General features: G+C 43.3%; 1 protein-coding gene across 5 annotated transcripts in view; it reads left to right on the top strand.

Annotated features, from left to right (window-relative positions):
- Positions 1-23,736, top strand: part of TIAM1 (TIAM Rac1 associated GEF 1) — a 132,660-nt gene extending 108,924 nt beyond the window's left edge. For all 5 annotated transcript variants that reach the window (XM_065876071.1, XM_065876070.1, XM_065876069.1 and 2 more), the window contains 8 exons: positions 3,168-3,347; positions 3,444-3,562; positions 10,217-10,325; positions 13,704-13,762; positions 14,699-14,801; positions 17,252-17,339; positions 19,283-19,455; positions 23,267-23,736. In XM_065876071.1, the coding sequence (XP_065732143.1) occupies positions 3,168-3,347; positions 3,444-3,562; positions 10,217-10,325; positions 13,704-13,762; positions 14,699-14,801; positions 17,252-17,339; positions 19,283-19,455; positions 23,267-23,736 (1,301 nt within the window). The remainder of the gene's footprint in view (positions 1-3,167; positions 3,348-3,443; positions 3,563-10,216; positions 10,326-13,703; positions 13,763-14,698; positions 14,802-17,251; positions 17,340-19,282; positions 19,456-23,266) is intronic.
- The last annotated feature ends 480 nt before the right edge of the window (positions 23,737-24,216 follow it).

Raw genomic sequence — 24,216 nt, 5'->3', positions numbered from 1 at the left:
TAGATTATTTATAATACCTAATAAAATATAAGTGCCATGTAAATAGCTGTCCGTGTGCAACATACTCAAGTTTTGCTTTTTGGAACTTTCTGGAATTTCTTTTTCCCAGATATATCCTATCCATGGCGAGTTGAATTCACAGTGCAGAACCTGTGGATAGAACCTGTAGATACGGGGGCCCGACTGTACTGAGAAATGAAATGCATTATATCTTGAATTAACAGTTTTGTCCATTTTCTTACCATCAACGTTTTGACTCAGTTATTTGGGGCCAGAATTGATGAGTCATTTTGCAATTATGCAGAAACGTAGGGAGTTTAGAATCCCCCTGCTTTATTTCTATTTTTCATTAATTTTGTTATAACCTACCACACTTCATACACCTTTTTGTGGCATTTCATTTTTCCCTCACCTATTTTTGTTCTCAGGTGTGTGATAATAGTCACCATCATCACTACTAAAATTGTTTCAGTTATTTACAGAAATCATTCCAGCTGTAATTATATTTTGCATGGAAAAGAACAGAATTTTTAGATTGGCAAGCTGCTGTTCCTAAGTGTTCTAGGAAGATGATGGGGTGTTCTGAGAGTCTCCAGAGAGTTGTTTCGCTTCCATAGTTCTGCATGTGACTGTTGATAGGTTAAAGGATTAGAGAAACATGTCCTTGGTAAACAGTAGAACCAATAGAAAGTTCGATTTCAAAGAATCTCTGGAAATCAGCCTGCTCTTCTTTAACACTTTACTGTGGCTGCCATGTAAACAGCTGCTGAATTTGTAAGTAATTTACTTATATTTATGTTTGTTGCCAAAGAGAACTAGCTTGATTTAATTCAAAACGTATTATAATAAACATTAATACAACACAGGTCTCTGGACAACAAAAGATCCTGCCCCAGATAATGCCATACTTAATGATGGTCGTAGTCTAGGCAAAAGAGTTCTACTTCAGCACAAAAATTTAAAGGGAACCTGGGAATTTCCTTGTCCTGCTGTAGGACAAGGAAACTGTCCCGCTGTATGGCCTAGTCTGTGGTTTTACACATGCTGAATTGGTCATGTAGTTCCGTGTGTGTGCATCTTTTTAAACTTTAATTGAATGCTATGTTATGAGAGATTTTAGCGTAACAGTTTTAGAGCACTTTGCTCTGTGGTAAAATTATATACTCATGAGAGTTCTTAAAGTAATTGTGTTATTTTTAATCACTTGATTAGATTAAATTCTGCCCCTATAGATTTTTAAAATTCAAAACCATTATTTTTTGCACCTGAAAAATATTAGAAAATCCTTCAAAACCATGCCTTAAGACATTAGGTGTGACCCACAATTTTCTAATGGCCAGATGTGCCAAGAAGATGAAGAGAACTCTTTGAGGACAAATAGCCTATGATTCTTAACAGACTCCCATCTAGGTTGCATGGGAGTGATGCCCTTTACCGCTCAAAGAGCTGAGAAGCATGCCCTCTTTTGCCCTGATGTGTGAAATACACTTGATGGGTTAAACGCGCATGGACGTGTTTTTGGGCATGAGGACTTTAGGGGGAATTCCTAGGCCCCTTACGGGCATGGACCAAGACTTGGGATGTCCACGGAAGCTGCAGCCTCCGCATGCATCAGCTCTGGGCCTGGGCTCGCTTCCGAGGCCATGGGCTTCTTCTCAGTCACCTCATTCCCAGTCTTCTTTCCCTTCAAGGATTTGGTGGCTGGACCCATGGAGTCTGATTCCTCTTAATGGGGCTTAAACAAATGAAAAGATTGTAGTCTTTACAAGGCCTTCCCCACATGATTGCTGTTTTTCTTAATTGAATAAAGATACTGAGAAGAATCATTTTACAGTTTCATGGTGTCCTTTTATAACACCTTCTGTTCTTAGCTCACATTCCTAATTACTGGAGACGGAAATATATTTTTATCAGAAGCTTAAAAAATATATGCCTACAGTTAGTCACTTTGATATATTGTCCTTTCTTCTTCCCATTCTTTGCCCTCACTTCAGCCTCTCTCTCTGCCATTTCTTTGCACCTGGAAGGCATAAGTCGTGTCTTCCTAATTATCCACTGGCAGGTACCTTTGTGATTGTCTGGGGACCCACAACTCCCCAGGGCTGCTTTTCAGCCCCGCTGGGACACAGATGGAAGCTCAGCTGGTGACGAAAGTGCTGCCTGAGTTACCTTAGGTCAGGTGTATGTTTCCCTCTGAAATAAATCCTAATAGCTGGTAGCACCGAATTAACATAGAACAGATCTTAAAAGGCGTTCACTGCAGGGGATCAGCCTTGCTCCACTTACCAGAGCTGCAAGGTGCCGCTGCTGCTTTTTATTTTCCTGCCTTTTCTCAAAAGAGGTTCTACCAGCAAGGAAATGCTTGAAGGATTAGAAGAACTGGCGTAAGGAGTGTTTTCAAACGTAGGCTTTCATATTATTCAGATATGGTGAGGCCAACAGATCAGGAGACAATTGCCATCAGAAAGATAGTTTGTTACTCAGGACTCCCAAGAGAAGGGGGAGCGCTACGCCGTGCAGGGCCAAGGGGGGAAGCACCACAGCCCACCAGGGGACAGGATGAGTGAGGGGGAAGACGTGGGCAAGACCCTTTATTGTGGTTTCTGCAGGAAGGAGTGGGTGAGGCAGGGTAAACAGGTTTAGGATTGGGTAATTTGAATAATCTCAGCAGGCTCTGGGGTGGAGGGGCAGGGGAGATAGTGGCCTAGAGTGTAAAAGGCTAACAGAAGAGGGAAGGAGGCAGGTGGCTCTGCATTGATTGGCTTGCATGTGAAAGGCATGCTTCCAGGTGAGTCCTTTACCATCTAGGAAGTGTCTAGCTCTGAGATGGGCAGTTTCCCCAGGGTCTGTAAGGCCTCAGATGTCAAAGTATCAGAAGAAGAAGACATTCTGAATGCAAGGACGATAAACAGCAGCCCCTGAAAATCCATGTGTATGAGATTGACAAACTCTGCTATCCCTTAACTCACTGGGCCGCCCCTCAAATAAACAACTAAATCTGATGGACAGGCCCTTCCAGTTGTGCCTCTGAGCCCTCTTTCCCCCCTCTGATAACTCAGTGTACTCTCAGTCCTGTAAAAAGGCACCTTGGAATTCGTGAGTGAAATTGTGAGAAAGGGAGTCATTTCCACATCCTGCCCAGACAACCTGTATTTAAACTCTTCCAGCCAAGATGGACGCGGCTTTCAAGGCATTCCTGGATGCCCAGAACCCGAAGCAGCAACACTCATCCACTCTGGAGTCTTACCTCATCAAGCCCATCCAGAGGATCCTCAAGTACCCGCTTCTGCTGAAGGAGCTTTTTGCTCTGACGGACGCGGAGAGTGAGGAACACTACCACTTGGATTGTGAGTCATGGGCCCCTGAGATCTGCTCCTTGCTCGTGTCTCCATGAGAGCCTTTAAACAGCCTCTTCATTTATTTCGTGACCTGTTTTCTTCTAGTGGCCATCAAGACTATGAATAAAGTTGCAAGTCATATCAATGAAATGCAGAAAATCCATGAAGAATTTGGGGCTGTGTTTGACCAGCTGATTGCCGAACAGACTGGTGAGAAAAAAGAGGTAAGGACCCCCGCTTCTTCCCAGCACACCTATCCATAGAGCTGGGTTGGTTTGTTTCTCTTTAAGGTGCTATTTGTAAGTAAGAGAGTTACAAGGATAGTGTTTTTGTTGCTGAAACCTTTTTCTAAGTTAAAGTATAATTAATTTACAGTGTCGTGTTAGTTTCTGGTGTACAGCAAAGTAATTCAGCTTCTTTTTCAGATTCTTTTCCATTGTAGTTTATTACAGGGCATTGAATATAGTTCCCTGTGCTATACAGTAAGACCTTGTCATTTATCTATTTTAAATATTAGTAGTTTGTATCTGCTAATCCCAAACTCCTAACTTTCCCATCTCTCTCCCCCCTACTTTCCCTCTGGTAACCATAAGTTTGTTTTCTATGTCTCTGAGTCTGTTTCTGTTCTGTAAATCAGTTCATTTGTATCATTTTTTAGATTCCATATATAAGTGATGCCATACGATATTTGTCTTTCTCTGTCAGACTTACTTCACTTAGTGTGATAACCTCTAGGTCCATCCATGTTGCTGCAAATAGCATTATTTCATTCTTTTTTTTATGGCTAAGTAATATTCCATTGTGTATATATACCACATCTTCTTTATCCATTCATCTGTCAATGGATATTTAGGTTACTTCCATGTCTTGGCTATTGTAAATAGTGCTGCAGTGAACATTGGGGTGCATGTATCTTTTTGACTTAGAATTTTCTCCAGACATATGCCCAGGAGTGGGACTGCTGGATCATATGGTAGTTCTATTTTTAGTTTTTTAAGAAACCTCCATACTGTTTTCCATAGTGGCTGCACCAGTTTACATTCCCACATTGGTGGAACTTTTATCCTTTACGCAAGGCTACATTGTGAGTTTTCTTTCTCAGCTGAATTATTTCTTAATATAGGAAACATGTCCTGATTCCACCCCTTCACCCTCGGGACCTCTGGTTTTGTTCTTTGTTAAATGTGAGAGTGAATTTCCATGACCGTAACTTGGGCTGTTTCTCTAAACACCAATGAAGGTGGAGGCTATATCCCCAGAGATTAGAATAATAACCGGCATGTAGTATGTACTCAATAAATACTTGTGGAGTGAATGAAAGTTTCAAATGACTATGAATCTTCTTTTTTAAGTCTGCCTGAAAATCTACTTAGAAGAAATAGTCACAGGAACAGATATACTTGAGAAAAACGTAGCATGAACTCTAAGTTGTGCCTGAGTTATTGAGAAGAGCTTATGTGAATAAAAATGCTGATAATCTTAAAATGAATCAATATATCATTACAGATATGATATGTAATGATATTCATCCGTGCCTCTGTACCTCATGATTTGATTGGAATATTGTCCTCGTTTTGCTTTCTGCCTCAAAAAAGGAGACAAGCTGGGAGGGAACTATGAAGAAAAACTCTCTTGCTGTGATTGGAAAGAGGAGGAAAGGCAGTGGGGCGGCGGGGGAGAGAATGGGTGTAAGGCTTGGTTGTTTAGTCTAGACGTGAAAACAGCCTTATCTTCAGAGGTATAAAGGGTTATTATCTAGGTTCACGTTTATGTCCTCAGTGAAACAAGACAAGGTTTCGGACTATTGAAAGATTTTTCAGAAAAAGGTAAATTCATGATATCTCATAGAGATGTACAAGGGAACACATATGAAGGAATTTATTTTACTCAGATGATGTGAGGGAACCAGACAGTCAAAATAGCACAGGTATATGTATGAAGTGAAGAAATGTCAAGATGATTTGTGAATGGAGACAAATTGGTTTCTCTACAGCACAAGGAAGTCGCTACCAGACTAGAGAGAATTTATACATTTATCTGTTACCTACACCTTACAAAGAGTGGCAAAGGAGTTCAAAGGCACATAGATACAGGGTTGGACTCTGATAGCCCAGGAGGGTGTGCATAGTTTTCCACTGAAATACAATTTATTTTTTCGACATGGATATTTCAGGCAGAGCCTGAGAATGTTCTCAGTCTACCAGGCAGATAATTTAATCTATCAGAGTGTAGAAAGGACGGACACTGCTACTCTTGATGTAGTTCCCATTTTCTTGTAAAACTATTATAGTAAGAAAAACATACTATGTTTATTAAAGAAAAGGGCAAACCTCAGAGAAAGGCAAGGAGAAAAATTATCTATGATCTCAAAACGCAAAACCTCTTGATCTTTTGGTGTTTATTTTAATTTTTACAGAATTATGTATATTATATACTTGAATATTAAATATAGTTCTTTATATATTCTTGAATATTTTGGAAGTTATTTTGTACCTTGAATTTTTTTATAGTGAACAAAGAATTATTTAATTTTCATGTTATTTTAAATGATTCAGAAGAATCCTTGAAATTATTGTAGAATATTTTATTGTGTGATTGAACAATGATTTACTTAATTCCTATTGTCAGGCAGTTCGCTTGGCTTCATTTATTGATGACTATGAATAATACTGCAGACGTTTTAGATCATAAGGCTTCTTCCATCCTGTATTTTGGTTTATTTCATTTTGACAGGAGTGAATTTTATTGGGTCATGGAAATGAACAATTTCAGTGTATTTCATTATATTCTGAATTGATTTCTGAATTTTAATGAGGGCAAAGCACCATTATGCTAAAGACTAGAAGGTGATATGGGTAGCAGATTGCAAAGACTTTAGAAAAAAAGATGAATACGATTAAAAAGTCAGAGACTCTAAAAGGGGATATGGCTTTGGTGAGACTGCCTGTCCTCTAGAATAAAATTCTGTCAACCAAGTAAGAAATCTTTCCAATGAGGAACAAAGAGATACAGTGCTATACACAGCAGTCTCTTGTGAGCAGAGATTTTGTTAGGGAAAAAAAAAAAAAAGTGCAAAAGATGGAAGGAGGGACATTTGATCATATACCAGTATTACAGGGTAGGAAAGTCCTATATCAGTATTAGGATGTCTGAAGACCAGAAAAATGAAGGCTTGGAGAAGATGCCAGAGAGAGCACTGAAAGATTATGTCTTAGCACTATAGGAAGAATAAGAAAGAAATAGGCCCCTAAAAGGGGCCGTAGGTATTGTAACCAAAGACAAATTGATTACTCAAAGAAAATGACTCAGATCTACTTGATCTCTTTTTTTCTCCATAGAAGAGAATGGTCTTCTAACTGGAAAGGATAGAGTGGTCTTGATTCCACAAAAATAAAACCACAGGGAGAACGGTCCTGGGGAAATAGGATGCTCTGTGCCAATATCAGTTATAATTCTGCAACAGTACTTACAGCAAGCAGTATATTGGAACAGCCATGGAAACAGCCTATAGAGGCAGACATTTACAAGTTATGGCCTGATTTTCACAAAGGTGATTCCTGATCCTTGAGTAACCTTTTAATGGCAATATCCAGGAAAAAAACCTAGACTGGTACTGTGAACAGTTGGTAAACACGAATGGGAATATTTATCAGTATCTACTGGGAATGGTAGGTCTATACTGAAATGGTAACATTCCAGGGACACAGAGTACCTGATGCTATCACCAACCAACTGTCCCCAGGAGGTCCCTGAAGACAGATATCCACAGAGGACAAAGAAACATTTTATGATGAAGCTGGACCTTCAGTCCCTACCCCATGTTAAACTCTAGGGAGTTGGGCTGGACCACACAGAGCAAGCATCCCTTTTGCCTAGGTCAGAGGAAGAAAAGGCCAAGGAGGGCATTTCCCCTTAAAAGAAGGGCTCGGAAAACCTGACTCAGCAAGGCATCCCAGTCCTTGTTGGGGTAGAGGCCTTTTAGCGGAACTCAGTCTCAGAGTTGTTTTTTTGTTTTGTTTTTTTTGTGGTACGCGGGCCTCTCACTGTCGTGGCCTCTCCCGTTGCGGAGCACAGGCTCCAGACGCGCAGGCTTATTGGCCACGGCTCACAGGCCCAGCTGCTCCGCGGCATGTGGCATCTTCCCGGACCGGGGCACGAACCCGCGTCCCCTGCATCGGCAGGCGGACTCTCAACCACTGTGCCACCAGGGAAGCCCAGTCTCAGGGTTTTGATAGGATGTTGGGAAGGGGACCAGTGGAAGGCCAGGGGAGAGGCTGTTGGCCAGAGGGAGCAGCCCTGACCCCCTTAATACATTTACAGTGTGGAAACTCGTCAAGAGAGAGGAACCATGTGCATTGGGACTGTATCAGCCTGTTTTTACCAGGTAACAAAGAACTAAAAATCTTAGTGTTCACTAAAGCAAATACTTGTATTTCACTCACAGGGTGTGGGTCAGCTGGGCTTTGGCTTGTCTTGGTGAGCTTCAGAGCTTAGGTCTCAGAGTGTTCCATGTCTCTTCATTCTGGCATCCAGGCTGAAGTAGCAGTGATTGTCTTGAGCATGTCCTTTCCATGGCTGGAAGGCAGAAGCTTATGAGGGCTGGTAGAAACTTCTGATACCAAGTCTACGGCCCAACTCATATGGCCAAGCCCAGAGACTTTGGGGCTTAGCCTAGTCTAGTGGGAAGTACTAGAAAATCACATGGTGGAAGGTACAGATACATAGAGGGAAGAAGTAGAGTTTGGGCAATGATCTACCCCAGTGATCTTTAATCACTTTTTAAAAATTGAAGTATAGTCAATTTACAATTTTGTGTTAATTTCTGCTATACAGCAAAGGAAATCAGTTATATATGTACACTCTTTTTTAATATTCTTTTCCATTATGGTTTATCACAAGATATTGGATATAGTTCCCTGTGCTATACAGTAGGACCTTGCTGTTTATCCATCCTATATATCCTAGTTTGCATCTGCTAGCCCCAAACTCCCACTCCATTTCCCCACTCCCCTTGGCAACTACAAGTCTGTTCTCTAGGTCTGTGAGTCTGTCTCTGTTTCATAGATAAGTTAATTTGTGTCATATTTTAGATTCCACATATAGGTGGTATCATATGGTATTTGTCTTTCTCTTTCTGACTTATTTTAGTTAGTATGATAATCTCTAGTTCCATCCATGCTACTGCAAATGACATTGTTTTGTTCTTTTTTATGGCTGAGTAGTATTCCATCGTATATATGTACCACATCTTCTTTATCCATTCATCTGTTGATGGACACTTAGGTTGTTCCTATGTCCTGGCTGTTGTATCAATAAATAGCACTGCAGTGAACATAGGGTTGCATGTATCTTTTTGAATTATAGTTTTGTCTGGATATGTGCCCAGGAGTGGGATTGTTGGATCATATGGCATTTAATCACTTTTAAAAACATTCCCTCTAAGGCTGTGGACCAGAATGGTTCCAAGGAATTTGACTTATGTATATACCACTCCGCTGTGGTGTGTGGGGCGTGGATAGTGGAGACTATATAGTTCCCTTAGTGGATACTCACCTGGGTGTTTGGTTGACTAGTTACTTAATATGTACAAAGTAATACAGTTGCTTAATGTTTTTAACCACTGAGACGGTACTACTAATAATATTGCTCAATAATAATTGGAGTAATTATTAATTATTATAATGATCCCAACCATTATAGTGGCAGCAATACCACTGCCACTGAGATGGAGCCCCATCTCCAGCACTGTAGCCTGACCTTGTGGCTTGAGAAGGGCAGTGTCAAATGGCACCGTGCTCCGTGGAGGGCTGCTCGGCAGCTGTTGTATCTAGAAACCCAGTCAGATCAAAAGCAGCAAAAAAAAAAAAAAAAACCCAGAGCCATTTGTCCTTGAAGCTCAACACCAAGTTTTCAAATATTCAAATTGCTGCTTTGAGGAAGAAGGACTCGGGCTTGGTTTCTGTGGACGCAGAGCAGAAGTGAGAGGCTGGTGGGCGGATGCTTCAGGGAGGCGTACTAGAGGGAGACCCTCCTAACAATGTATGGTGTTTCCCAGTGGGATGGACCGTGGACTCTGATTTCTGCAAAGCCTCGTGCTCTGACATGTTTGCACAGGGAGCACATTGAGAGACCAGATGATCCTTTCGCCTGTGATTGGGCTGCTGAGTGGGTGGGAGGATGGGAATTTGGTAGACTTGGAAGTGGGCCAAGGACTCCAGTGAAAAAGGCACACATGACTATTGTGAGGTGTAGACTCCAGTGGACTCTCAGGATCATCGTGTCTCTACAAGGAGAAGAGGAACTTGTCCATCTGAGATGGTTTAGATTTGACCTTCGGGGAGACAACACTAGACCTCATGGTTTCCAGAGCTGCACAAGCTTAAAGAACAATCTCCCAGCTTCTCAGTTGGCTTCTTTTCCCTCTTCTAAAGTGAAATGAAATCTTCCTTAAAATGAGTTGGAAGAAGAAGAAATAATTGATTCCACTGCTTCCCAGAAGACCCTGGCTCCAAAGGGATTTAAACTCACAGGTGGCAATGTCTGCAGTTTCCTGGGCTGGATCTTTGTTGTTGACAGCCATTTGTTCTCCTTAGATAACTCTCCATTTGAACACAAACGCTCTCCAATTTTGTTCATCAATTCTGGCAGGTTTACTGCGTGTGAATTTCAGAGGCCCGATTTGTACCTTTTGGCCACCTTATTCTTGAAATTCTGATAAGGCAAACAGGATAAGGGAAAAAAAGTTGACCAAATGAGAGACATTATTGGGAGACATTATTTTCTTGAAGTTGAATTGACACCAGCCTGTTGAATTTTAAAATGTCATGGATATCTGAGTGTTTTTAACATCGCCCAGTAAGTTTTGCCCTGGATTTCAGGTTGCAGATCTGAGCATGGGAGACCTGCTTTTGCACACCACTGTGATCTGGCCAAACCCACCAGCCTCGCTGGGAAAGTGGAAAAAGGAGCCCGAATTGGCAGCTTTTGGTATGTGTCACGAGAAGGTTTGGAGGGGAAGAGGGAGGCTGGCTTATTTTTCGCAGTTAACATTTCTTTTCCAAGACACAATTTATTAAAATATAGTTAATTACAGTTTTCTGCATTGTCTTCCTGCTATGGCCACCAACATGTCACAGATACTAAATTAAACCTTCCAGCTAAGTATGACGAATGTGGCCACCCAGCTACCAAGAGGGAGGGAATGGCTGTTCAGGTCTCCCCCAGGTGTAGACATATGGGCAGGAAAAGATTTTTTTTTAAGCTGCTGCTCTGAATATCTTTTCAAAATAATGAGTTAATAATAAACCAAGGAAAAATCAAGTGAAAAATCAAGACAAAACTATCTCTGTTTGTGAGCTCCCCAGTCCTTTTATTCTCTTCCCAACTCTGTGTTGCTCTGTGTGATGCCAGGATTCAGGGCACGATTCTCACCTCACCTGTTGTGGCGTCACTGGATGCCTTGAGCAGTTACGAGGTGCTTCTCAGTCGCATCGTGGCTAACAGCAGCGAAAGTAGTGATGTTTACGAATGACTAATTTTCCAATAAGCCAGTTCAGATGGACGCAGTTGCTGCAGTTAGAAACCTCATGTGGTTGTGTTGTAAAATGCTTTTTGAGGGTATTTTGACATGCTGGTGGTTTTTGATAGTAGTGGGTATTTTGGGCAGGGGAAGGGATACTGTTTGTTTTGCTTCGTTGTGTTTTCCCATCATTAACAGTTGCATTTCTTATATGGAAATTTCTTCTTGGAGAGGTCTGGGAGTTTTCTGATGCTTCTGAGTAGGTCACTTATGGGGTGTAGGATTCTGAAGGAAATGATCCAGACCATCTCTCTCCCTCTTTCTGATGCTGGGCTATTGGTGAACCATTCCAGAGTTCAACATTGGGATTTTTCATGCCTGTCTCCTGAATTTTACATATTTCCTATAGTTAGAAATAAACAGATTTAGAAAAAGAAAATCCTTTGACTGGGACAAAGTAGGAGGTTGGCAGACTTATTCTGTAAAAGGCCACATAGTAAATATTTTAGGCTTCACAGACCAAGAGGCCATAAGTAGCCAGACGCAGCTGTAGACAGTGTGTAAACAAATGGGCGCTAGTATTGGCGGGTTGTGCGGAAACAGGCAGGCCCTAGTTTGCCAACCTGTGATAGAAAGGGTTCAGGAAAATGCCAGTTTTGAGGTTTGAGGGGCAATGTGTGTGTTTGGCTCAAGGCAGGCTGTCGTCATTGTAATGAGCTTATTTACGTCCTTAAAAGGTGACGTGTTTGGCAGTTTTGGTGTGATTTTTAAGTAGCAAGCAGAACTAACAGAGCCTTAGAAATGTGTTTGTTTTGTTTTGTTTGCGGTACGCGGACCTCTCACTGTTGTGGCCTCTCCCGCTGCGGAGCGCAGGCTCAGCGGCCATGGCTCACGGGCCCAGCCGCTTCGCGGCATGTGGGATCTTCCCAGACCGGGGCACAAACCCGTGTCCCCTGCATCGGCAGGCGGACTCTGAACCACTGCGCCACCAGGGAAGCCCTAGAAATGTGTTTTGAAACAAGGAAGAGTTGCTGTGAGGGAAGTAACTTAATTACCACTGAACAGGCAGCTTTGGGGTTAAAATGTGGTTGTCTTGTTTCCGTTGCTCTGATCTCAGGAAATAGTGCTGCTTTCTTCCGAAAACAAAGTTGACCGGCTGCCCACCCAGCACCTTGATGTTTTACTCCCAGGACGGCTAGTTTGTACTCAGGGCTGACCATCACCACCTTTAAAAGAAGGAAAGAAATCGTTTGTTTAGGTTTCGGCCTTAAAGGGTGTTAGATGTTCACCTTTGGGGATATCGAGAGAGGGATTTAGGCTGGTCAGGGCAGCCAGGCGTTTTGGACATCAAGGCCATGTCTGAAGGGATGGGCAGCACTTGGAGTCAACTGAGTGACCGTCGGCTGCGGATCAGGGAGGGATCAAGGCGGAGATGCTCATAGCCCAGACTGAGGTCCACTCTGGCCCTGCCGCTGTGATCCTAGATGGTCCAGGTAAACCGAGGCAGACCAGTAGCCTTCTTAGAGTCACAGCAACAACCTCACTGAGCTCTGGTCCCAGTGAGATGGTGGGTCTTCTGAGACTAAGTTCACTGGCAACCTCACCCTCTCCTGCAGTGGAGCTCCCTCCATTTTAAAGGGACCTGCTGTCCTGGACACTGTGATTTCTGAAGGCTTCATGGTAAGGACAGAGGGCCGCCTCGGGTGCTCTGTGCAGCCTCCATGCAGAGCTGGTGTGGCCTCCTGGGGTCAGTGGGAACCTTGCAGTCTGTCCTCTGGGATTTTTACCAAGTCAGGCGCTGTGACAGCCCAGACCCAGTGCCTGGGGTCCGCTTCTTTGTACCCGAAAGGTTTTTTCCTGCAGTCTTACACAAAGGGAGCCTGATGGGTCAGTAGGATAAAAAATGATAAAACGTATACCAGACACGTTGGGTTAGTCTGCAGAGAGCCTGGGAGCCTGGGGAGCCTGTCCCTGAGAATTCCCTGTAATTGTGTGTCTGGTACACCAGGTGTGCCCCCTCCAGCTGCCATGTGACTAACGTGGTCCCTGCTATGCCTTGGGGTCAGAGTGTGAAGGGAGATGGAGACCCTGATACAGGGAGCCAGGGATGGGCTGGGGTCACCCTTCCTTGTCGTTCTGGACACCAGTTCTTCTTTGCAGGGGGGTCAGAATCACTGAGTGCTGAACGTCCTTGGCATTGTTTAAGGAATTCTATGGAGGACTATGCATAACTCCATTGTATCTTCCCCCACCCCCAAAGAATATAAGAATAAAACTACATACTCCCTGCTTCTAAATAGTTGATTGCGATTCATCCTGTTTGGAAAAAGTAAAACTGCATTCTACTTCATAAACTCATTTTTATTTATTGAGGTCGAAAAAGATGAATTACATTTCCTGAATTAGGAGCACTCTGCGTGTGTGTAATATTAGCTTAATTTGCATAAATATAAGTTACCGTAAGCATTATTATTATTGATGTTTGTATTGTTCCTTCCGCTACTGAACTAGTACATTTTTGTTAAATGTGTATAAGCTGAAGTTTTACGCTTGAATTGATACCATAGTGAAAATATATTTTACCCAAAAGTTTCCAGTGGGGCAGGAGGGTTTATTTCCATCTCTTCAGGCTTTTCCTGTTTATCTGGGACCTGGAAAATTTTGTCTTAACAGGTTTTTGCATCTCTCAGATGCGCTGAGTGAGTGGAGGGTGGAATGGGAGCCGATTCACGGGGACTGTCTGTCCTCTTCATAACGGTAGTGTTTGTTACCACAAGTTATTGAAAGTGAAGGGGAAAACCCAACCCCTTGTGTGCTATAACTGCCTTCATTTTATGTTTTTCCAGTCTTCAAAACTGCTGTGGTCCTTGTGTATAAAGATGGTTCCAAACAGAAGAGGAAACTTGTAAGACTTCTTATTTCACCCCATAGTTTCAAAGTATCTCCCTTTCTATCTGTTCCTCAGTTTTATCTGCGTAATTGTAATTCTGCACCTTTGTCAGGCGTGAGTGTTTTATGATTTTTTTTGACTGTTTTATGATTTTTTTGAGTGTTTTATGATTTTTTTTAAGTGTTGCTGAGGACTTAAGGAAATTGCCCATCCTGCCTTCCTGCAGGCAGACTCACGTTTAGAGCATGAAAGTAAACAGCTATTGGGCTTACCATGGCCCGAACCTACCTTCCTAATACTATTTTTATCCACTGCCTGTTCTTCCTACCCCTCTGTGCTTGTTTGGGAATCCCTTTTCTCTTTCTTCCTTTGTCTCTCTTTTGCCTGACTGGTTAGCAAGCTTATTTGCGCACCCTCAGCAGATTTGTCCCATGGCCTCTGGCTTGCTGCTGGGTGAACAAAAGTGCACACGGGGGAGTGACCCGGGGTTCCAGCATCACTGCTTTGTTGTTGTTCTTGTTGGGTTTTCTTTTGGAAATTAAAACAATTTATTTATTTGTTTTAATGACATATTTTAAAATTTTTATTATTTTATTGAAGTATAGGTGATTTATAGTGTTGTGCCAGTCTCTGCTGTACAGCAAAGTGACTCAGTTACACACATGTAGACATTCCTTTTGTTATATTCTATTCCATTATGGTTTATCACAGGATATTGAATAGAGTTCCCTGTGCTCTACAGTAGGGCCTTGTTGTTTCTCCATTCTCTATATAATAGTTTACATCTGCTCACCCCAAGTTCGCAGTCCTTCCCTCCCCCATACCCCTCCCCCTTGGCAACCACAAGTCTGTTCTCTATGTCTGCAACATCACTGGTTTAGAAAGTGTGTGCGGGTCTGGTCCGGGCTGAGCACAGACTTCTCACGCACCTAGTTCCTTCTCTTCCTGCAGGTAGGATCTCACAGGCTTTCAATTTACGAGGACTGGGACCCCTTCCGATTTCGACACATGATTCCTACCGAAGCTTTGCAGGTTCGAGCTTTGGCAAGTGCAGGTAAACTCTGAAACAGGTTGGGTACATATTTCTGTGTATGTATGAATTGTTTTTCTGAGTCCACACTCTTGGTTCTAACCACCCTACCATCTTTTTCCTTCTGTGCTTAAGTTTCCTTTCCCTCAGTCTCTCCATTGCCTCTTATTTACCCAGCTGTTTATTAAATGAATGAACTAAGTGAATGGAGGTAGTGCCTTTAATATTGTTCCAAGGAATTCTATTCATTCTGTTATATATATTAATAATACTGCAGGGACTCACATCTAAGTAGCAATGAGTCTTGTACTTCTGGGAAGAATCTTTGTGACCATCAGCAGACAAAGCCCGTGTAAATAACTCACTTGCCTTTTAACTGGGAGACCCAAAAAGACCACCCGAAGCACGAAAAACGCCATTGAATACATTCTTTCTTCCTGAAGCCTTACAAATCTTTATCTTTGTATCAGCATGAAATGTCAGTTCTTTTTCTATGACCCAAGTAGCCGTGAAGCAAGTTGTTAGGCAGTGATGAAAGTACTTGCTAAGATGATTCGTTGATGCTTTAGCACATGAGAAGAGAAGTGAATGTCAGCACGGTATTGACTAAGAATACCAATATTGCTATGACTCGGAGGCCCCATCCAGGGCTTAATTTGAGGCTGTTTTAGGGAGGAGCAATCAGCAATGGTTCTCCCGGGCACACCTGAGAGGGAGCAGCTTTGGGGTCAAGTGGAAACTCTCGGGACACCCCTATTCCCGTCCCACTTGGACAGCAGGTACAGCTTTCTGGTTGTAAGAGGGGCCACGGAAGTGGACCTCTGCAGGTACACAGTGGATCTGTATTTCTCTTTTGTGTTCCTGGCATCTAGCACGAGCCATAAGTTCTTCATGTCTGGTTGGTGTCACTCATTTTCTCCCCGTTTTCATTTGTCACCTCCATGAGCCATAAAATTGGCTCTAATCCTTATAGAGCCACCTCTTCCCTAGTCCAGTGTCATGAGGAAAAACCTTCTGCAGTATTTGGGAAACCTCCAGTTACCCACCCAAGTTAAAGTAGATGCCACTTCCTTCTCAGTTGTTACGCATTGCAGGAGGAGAACTCAAATGCAGAAACCACGTCTGGCAAATGTATTGGGGATGATTATTTGCCTTAAGAAGGTTTCTGTCTAACCTACTGGCCCAGAGGACCCTCGTGCCTTTTTAGCTTTGGTTTGATTTGTAAAATTGATTTACACATGAATTTTCAGGCCCTTATAAATCATAGGTCTACAAACAGCTATAATAATATTTTGAGGTGTGGGCACTCAAACACTAGCATTGTCTTACTTTGCAATCTTAGATTATGAATTATCTAGTTCATGTGTTCCCTCGCGCCTGGTTTATAAATAGGAAAGCGTATGCTTATAACAAACCGCAAAGGCTCCTTAGCCAGGAATTTTGCCTTCATTGAGGACTAAATACATGAAGAATTTAAGTTTGGAAAACAAAGCCATCTTGGTGAAAATGATATTCCGTTCCCGCCCTCGGTTTTTCATTCAAATCAAGTTTAAAATCAAGATAAAAGTTTATTTTCATGGACTTACAGAGACTAGCCAACACATCTCTTGTTATGAAATAAATTCCAGTGGATATGAGAATCAGAAGACGGAAATTTCTAGATTTCGTCTTCGTTTGGGAAAACCTGTGAAACTCTCTGCACATGGGTCCTGCCTGGTTAAATAATGTGGGCACGATGAGGGCTTGTAACTAGGGTTTTGAACCATTAGGTAAGGATGAGACTTCACAACCTGCAGTCTTGAGGTCTGCAGTGAACTGTTTCTTTCATAAACACTCATGATGAATAACCCGGCAAAATAATATGATTTTCAGGCACTGAAAGACTTAGAAGTTGTTTCTAAATATAACTGTTTCTCACTTTCTCAGTGTACCATTCTGGCTTCCTTCAGGTTGGGTGCTGTGGGCAGGCTGAGAAAGAGGAACCCCATTCGTTCCCAGGACACGCTTGTCCAGGGCGCTAGTCCCAGTCGCTCAGGGGAAAGGCTGTGCTGCAGATGGCAGGGCCCTGCCTCTTTATATCACTGGCCTGATGAAATCAGCACTGGAATCTTGGGCTCTGTCTAGTCCAGCTGTTGCCAAAACAACTAATCACTTAATTAAAATAGTTCAGCCAAACGGGCTGTGTAGCTAAAAGGGTCAGTTTTTCCATCAATGTGATTGACTGACTGTCCTTTTAGACCATCCAGAAGGAGATTTTAGCAACTGGTAATTTTCCAAGCATTCTTTTTCTTCACGCCCATTAAGTTCTCAATCATTTTGTCTCTTGAGATCACGGGATAGGAATGAAGTTTCTTCGGTCATATGTGGCTCTGCTCTATTTAATCCTACACCAAAGCATGGGAAATGCTTTTGTAAAAATGCAAATAAATCTCTTTGAAACATACTCTCACTCGTCCTTGTTTTAATTTCTCTAGATGCAGAAGCAAATGCTGTGTGTGAAATTGTCCACGTAAAATCGGAGTCTGAAGGGAGGCCGGAGAGGGTCTTCCACCTGTGCTGCAGGTGAGCCTGGAGCCGTGAAGTGTGGGAGGTGCCGCCCAGAGGGAAGGGATCTGACAGTGCTTGGTGTCCCCAACGCCTCTGGGTTCTGCACACCAGCCTGTGCATCCCTAGAAGCTACATTCTTTCTCTTGTGCACTTGAGAAACTATTTAACACTTATCAAGTAACAGTAATCGGATAAATTAAGCTCATTTTATCAGAATGTAGACAGTAACCTGGTTAATATCTTTCTAAAAGGAAATCGGAATTTTCACGTATATATTTGACATTCGAACGAGGGCTTTCTTCCTATACGTACATTTGGTGGGTTAGAAGGACATGGTTGTCTCATGTTTTGTTTGGGTGTTTGGGTGCATCATTTATACTGTAACATCTCTGAGGTACAGCAGATGGAGAGTCACCTGGGAGGAGGTGAGGGTGTGTGCAGTGTTGCTGGGATTCCTCGTCGTGTAGGGGAAACTTCGACCTAGGGAGCCTGGCTCAAGTGACTCAGGTTCACCTACGGATCTGGAGTGGAAGCTGAACTTACGACGTGGGCTTCCACTTCCTTCTTCTTCTTCTTTCCCTCCTCTCACCATCCCCTCGTCTTCCTGATCTTCCTCCTTTTGGGCTCTGTCGTTAAGAATTTGAGAATTGTACTTTTCTCAAGTGCAGCCAGTTCTCTCTCTCTCTCTTATTTTTGGCCTAAAGACACCAGGCTGAATGGTGCCAACAGCCAGCATTCTGATACATTTGGCTTTCAATATGATCTGTACTCCATGATGCTTTAATTTTATCATAGGTGCTTAGTAATTTATTCAGTACTTATCCCACACCGTGGGTAGTATACTATGGGTTGCCCACACACACAATAGAAACTCAACGGAATCAATATTTTATGGTTGTTAGTAATATTTTATAACGTGGCTGCTGATACAGTAAGAAGGCACATTTAGGGAGACGCAAGAGGGATTACATGCATTATTTCACTTAGTCAGACTGAGCTACTGTTATTCCATTTTACAAATGGGGCGCCAAGGCTCACAGAGGGTACTTGGCTAAAACCTTATAGCAAATGAATACTGAGTTCAAACTCAGTGGGTTTGACTTCAAAGCCCATGTTTTGTGTTTCTTCATTGCCTCTTTGTTGGATGTTGGGTGACAGGGATCAACAAACCAGATCCCAGGAAGCTGTTGGAATTAGAATTGAAATTTTTTTTCAGATAATCTACATGTGGTTTAGCACCATCTTTACAGTCTATTTAGGCTAATCTGCTCGTGACTTTGTTGATAAATCCACAGGGTCCAATGAGCCCGCCCGTAGAGATGCCATATTCATTGGTAATAAGGAATGCCAGCTAAAACTTGCCTGGGTAAAGCTATTAAGAACTTAACAAGAAAAAGAACTAACCTCAGAAGCACTTTTTTTATCGTGCAAATTGGAAGTTGGGAAGATTTTCCAGTTCTCACCAATGTAACTTTAATATTTACATGTTGACGTGTGTCACGGAAGGTGTTGATATTTAACAGGCATCGATATACAACTCAGAGGAAACGAAGGTTGTTGGGACATCAGTTTCCAAGTGCGCCGCAGAGCAGCAAGAATCTTGTGGTTCCTTTGTCTGTAAAACATTTTAGACTGAAAGGCTCTGCCTTAAGTGCCAAGAGCAGAATCTAGCAACTTGGTGGTGCAAAATCCATCTCTCCGTCAATCTATTCATTTGTGGGCTGCTCGGTCCCAAATTGGCTGCAGGAGATGAATCGCAAAGCATAAAGGGAAAGGAATACGTGTTCTGTATCTCCGGCGGTGAAAACACTGCTGGTCGGCAGTGAAATTGGAGTCGTGGCCTCAGTCTTTAACCTTTGGTCCTCAGGGATATTTGTTTGGCTGCACTCGATAACATCAGAAGTTCCATCGTGTGTTCAGTGCTGTTTCGCTAATCGGTGTAAATCTTCTTTTCATAGCTCCCCAGAGAGCAGAAAGGAGTTCTTGAAGGCTGTGCATTCCATCCTGCGTGATAAGCACAGAAGACAGCTCCTGAAGACCGAAAGCCTTCCCTCGTCCCAGCAATATGTCCCTTTTGGAGGAAAACGATTGTGTGCGCTGAAAGGGGCCAGGCCAGCCATGAGCAGGGCAGGTACTGTGGAGATTCAGACGTTCAAGATCCCTGTCATCCCCACTCCACTGTAGAACTGACGTCCTCATTGAGCAAGACTTAGACGTGTCCTTGCGGGGGCTAACGCTGGAGTACATTCTGCCCTGGTGTGAGGTTCCCGGCCCTTGCCTCCCTCCCTTGGTTTGAGCCTCTTGCCCTCCCTCAAGCTTTCCCTTCGCTGCCCTCCTCCTCCTGGCTGGTGAGCTCCCCTCTCATTTGCCAAGCTGGGAAGTGAGCGCATTCTCTTTCTAGAGGGGCTGTCTTAGCCCGCTTGCCGAATGAGAGTTGCTGCTTTGCATGACAGCCAGCTTTGTCCAGCAAAAAGCAGTGTGTGATGTCTCAGCATAGTCACAGCCCACCATTCTGAGAACGTGATGGCTTTGTCCTCGAGAAACAACAGCCATGCCTACTCTCAGTAAGGAGGCCATGTTTGGTAGACCAGATGACCCATCAGATTTTTACCCTCACCTTGGGCCTGCAACTTTATTTTTAGCTTTCGTGTTCATTTAGGGAAGCCATGAGCTGCTATTAGAAAAGAGGAATCTGGAGTTCAAGTAGTCCCAGGGTAAATATTCTTTTAGGACTTATTCTACCACCTTGAAGCAGTAAACATCAATACTACTACCTGTAAATGGCATTAAAGTCTATCTAGGAAGAAAGATATTTTCATAACACTTAGGTATTAATGACGTCAAGACATTAACATTTTTAAATCACCCCTTTCTTAAGAGGCAGTCCAGAATTTTGCAGGGAAGATTCCAATAAAAGAGGCTTCCTTTGCATTTGACAGAAAGGCTTCTGATCTCTGTTCTAAAGAATTTTCCGCCTGTTCTCAATTGTGTTGAAGAGGCAGGTATGGTACTGTGAATGGTTGAAGGTTTTCATAGACATAACCCTGACAGAGTATATTATACTCTTTAAGTACTTTAGTTTAACTAATGTAAAGGGGCTAGTTATCTTATATCTATTCTCCAATCAGTTGATAAGTGTTCACTGAAAATCTGGTATGGTGAACCCCTAGTACTCTTCTGGGCTCACCAGTGCCTTGCATACTTCCCTATCCACAATTTCTCATGGAGTCCTCATGTAAAAAGCTTTCTCATCCCTTTAGAGCTCACAGCAGAGAACTTCACCTTGGAATTGTCTCATTTGTTCCTTTCACTTGCCACATATATTTAATTAGGATTGGGAATATGTGTGCCAACCTCAGGAAACCCCACCTGTCTTTGGTCAGGTTTCTGTTGTTAATCGAGGAACCTAAAGTCGGAGCTGCATTTACTTTGAAACTAAGCATTTTTAGTCTGTAGGACACTCAGAAGTTTTCCTGCTGAGACCCCTCTGGGAAGAAGACAGAGTTGCTACAACCTACCCCATCATCTTGAACATCAAGGGAGAGAGCCTTGATGTCAGAGCCTGTTGGCTTTGGCTGATAGGAAGATTTTTTGCCTGATGGCTCGTTTTTGGCTGAAGAAAGTCTTTATCACTCTGCTTTTGAAGCACCTCACTATCGTCAGGATCTTCAAATTAGATGATTTAAAAATGGTGTTGGAGTGGGTCGGCACAGCACTAGCTAGTCAGTCTTAATAGTGAACAGTGGAAATACTCGAATCAAAGATTGTCTCCTGGAACCCCGTAAGGCTGGCTGGGTTATTTATTTATTTATTTTTTCTCGGTACGCGGGCCTCTCACTGTTGTGGCCTCTCCCGCTGCGGAGCGCAGGCTCAGCGGCCGTGGCTCACGGGCCCAGCCGCTCTGCGGCACGGCATGTGGGATCTTCCCGGACCGGGGCACGAACCCGTGTCCCCTGCATCGGCAGGCGGACTCTCAACCACTGCGCCACCAGGGAAGCCTGGCTGGGTTATTCTTACGCTTCATTATGCATTGTCATGAATACCCAGCTAGTTTATTTCTCTTTTTGCTCAGTAAAGGCAAATAGCCAGTCTCCCTTAGTCTCAAAGCACTTTATGTCTGCCAGTAACCTAACTACACATTTTTTTGTTTTTCCAACATTTTCTTATGAAAATTTTCAGGCATATAGAACAAATGAAAGAATTGTATACATTCATACCTACTGTCTGTAATACTTTTTATATTTTCATTGTCACATATTCATCTGTCATCCATCAACTCATCTTACTTTTGACACATTTCTAGAATAGACATTAGCATACTTTACTCCTAAATACTTAAACCTGCACAACATTGACAAATATTTCCAATATCCCAATTTGGAATTGAGGTAATTCTAATAGAGTGATTGGAGAGAGCCAGGCTCCACTCTGGTGGTACTGAGATAAAATTGAACAGTAATTTCTGCTTCTTTCCAGTAGAGTAATAGTAGTAGTGGTAGTAGTTTTGTTTTTTTTTTCATTCTTTCTTTTTTCCATTTTTCCTGGAAATGATTTTCATTCCCCTTCTTGAGTGAGAGTGGTGTCTATTTACTCCGTGCTTTAAGATGATAGAACACTCAGGAATGATGATGGAAGCACAGGGATCTGGGACAGAGGGTGGTCAGAGCAGGTGCCAGTTTAGACCACTGTCCAGCTCACTGACCTTGTACCTGCTGTATTTGAAGTCAAGGCTGCATTTGGCAGTAATTGTGAATAGTCACCTTACTTCTAGCAGCACTGAAGCAGTTGAATGGTTTTTCAGGCTTAGATTTCAGGAAAGTAGCTCCTAAGTGGTGTCTAGGCTCCTGCCTCCCACTGGAAAGCCCATGGTACATTTCAATATCGAGGGAGAAGTGGCAGCGTTTCCATGTGTCGTGTGTGTGTGTGTGTGTGTGTGTGGTGTGTGTGTGTGTGTGTGTGTGTGATTGTTTGCTTGATTGGGTGGTGTCTTTTGTTTGTTTTTAATAATACTGTCTTCCTACAGGGCAGTAGGGTGAAAGAATGAATTCAAAGATTTGTTTTTCTTAACTCTTAGTCACTTTATCTAGCACTTTGTTAATCAGCTGCTTGGGTGTTGTATTATTTATTTCTCCTTCCACTCCGGCACTGGTAGTTTAATTGCTTTGTAGAAGAGAAATTGGGGATACACAGAACAGAGACGGGAGGGACGAAGGCTCACCTTTGCTTTAGCCTCAAGTTCACATGGGTCTTTGTCAGAAAGAGGACTTAATATCTCTGAGACCCACTCTCTCTCTAGCTTCTCCAAAAACAGTGCTGTGCCCTTAAGGTACCTGCAGATCCTCGAGAAATGTTACATTCAGTTTTCTAGAAAGCAATATAACTTGGACCAGTGTTTTTCCCTCCTTGATATATCATGGTGATTTCTACAAAGACAGTGAAACTCTGGAGGCCTCCCCCATCCTTACTAAAGATTTATTCCAGCTAAATGACTCTAGGACAGCCCCGGGAGAGTCCCAGAGCACTGTGGCATGGGCCATGGTCGGAACTGAGGGCACTAATTAATCCCAACATCAGTGTTGCACTCGACAGCAGCAAGAATCTGTGCTCCCTGTCTCCCAGGTGCACAGGGTAGAGAAATTATTTCAGAGGGAGTTGAATCCCCTTTCCCCCGTAACTTACAACCCACCCATATGATGCCCCCAGCTGCTCCCCATCCTTGCCCTTCCATCGATAGCTGATATCCTCCACGTCCAGACACCTGTGCAAGGTAAACACCCCAAGACAGACTGGTGAAATCCGGACTTTAAGCCCCAAACGACATCCAGGTCCTGAATGCATATCATGTAGTCTTTCCTTTCCTCTTCTTGTATTTGCTTTCTGGATTTGCATCGCACGTAAAGCATGTGGGCGTTTTATTTTTATATTTTTGTGTGTGTGCGCAGTGTCCGCCCCAAGCAAGTCTCTTGGGAGGAGGAGGCGGCGACTGGCCCGAAACAGGTTTACCATTGATTCTGATGCCATCTCCGCCAGCAGCCCGGAGAAAGAGTCCCAGCAGCACCCCGGGGGCGGGGACACTGACCGCTGGGTAGAGGAACAGTTTGACCTTACTCAGTACGAGGAGCACGATGACGTCAAGGAGACAGACATCCTCAGTGACGATGATGAGTTCTGTGAGTCCGTGAAGGGCGCCGCGGCGGACCGAGACCTGCAGGAGCGGCTTCAGGCCGCCTCCATCAGTCAGCGGGAGAGATGCCAGAAGGCCCTGGATAGTCACGCATCCCGCATGACGCAGCTCAAGAAGCAAGCCGCCCTTTCGGGCGTCAACGGAGGCCCGGAGAGCACGAGCGACGAGGTCATTTGGGTTAGGCGTGAAGACTTTGCCCCCTCCAGGAAGCTGAACACTGAGATCTGACTGCCACGTGCCCCGGTAGAGACAGTCCTTGTAGATACGTCTCCCGCCCCGCCCCTACTCCACGCCCCTCCCGGATTCGCGAGGGGGAGAATGTTCCCTTTAAGTCGCACTCTTGCACACACGGTTTTGGCAGCTGACTTTGTTCTGAAGCCATGTAGCCACCCAACTTTATCGTTTCTAACAACATCGGAAAGAATTGTTCAAGAATCCCAAATCAGCTTGAGTCCTATCTCTCTATATTACCAAGGGCTTTTATTTATTCTCAATCAGGGCCTAAAGAATTAAAAACAAAAAAAACAAAAAATTCTATAGCACTGGAAAGCAAATTACCCCAGGAGTTGAAGTATGTACTACAGATTAGTTTAAAGGGTAGCACACGAAAAAATAAAAGATTCTATCTGAAATCAATCCAGGAGCCATCTCCTAGTTGGGGAAACAAAGCAACTGTACAGCTTGCAGTGTTCTTACTCCTTTCCCTCT

This window comes from Phocoena phocoena, chromosome 4 (assembly GCF_963924675.1).
Source record: "Phocoena phocoena chromosome 4, mPhoPho1.1, whole genome shotgun sequence".
In the NCBI taxonomy this organism is placed as follows: domain Eukaryota; kingdom Metazoa; phylum Chordata; class Mammalia; order Artiodactyla; family Phocoenidae; genus Phocoena; species Phocoena phocoena.
This window is presented reverse-complemented; position numbering and strand designations above follow the sequence as displayed.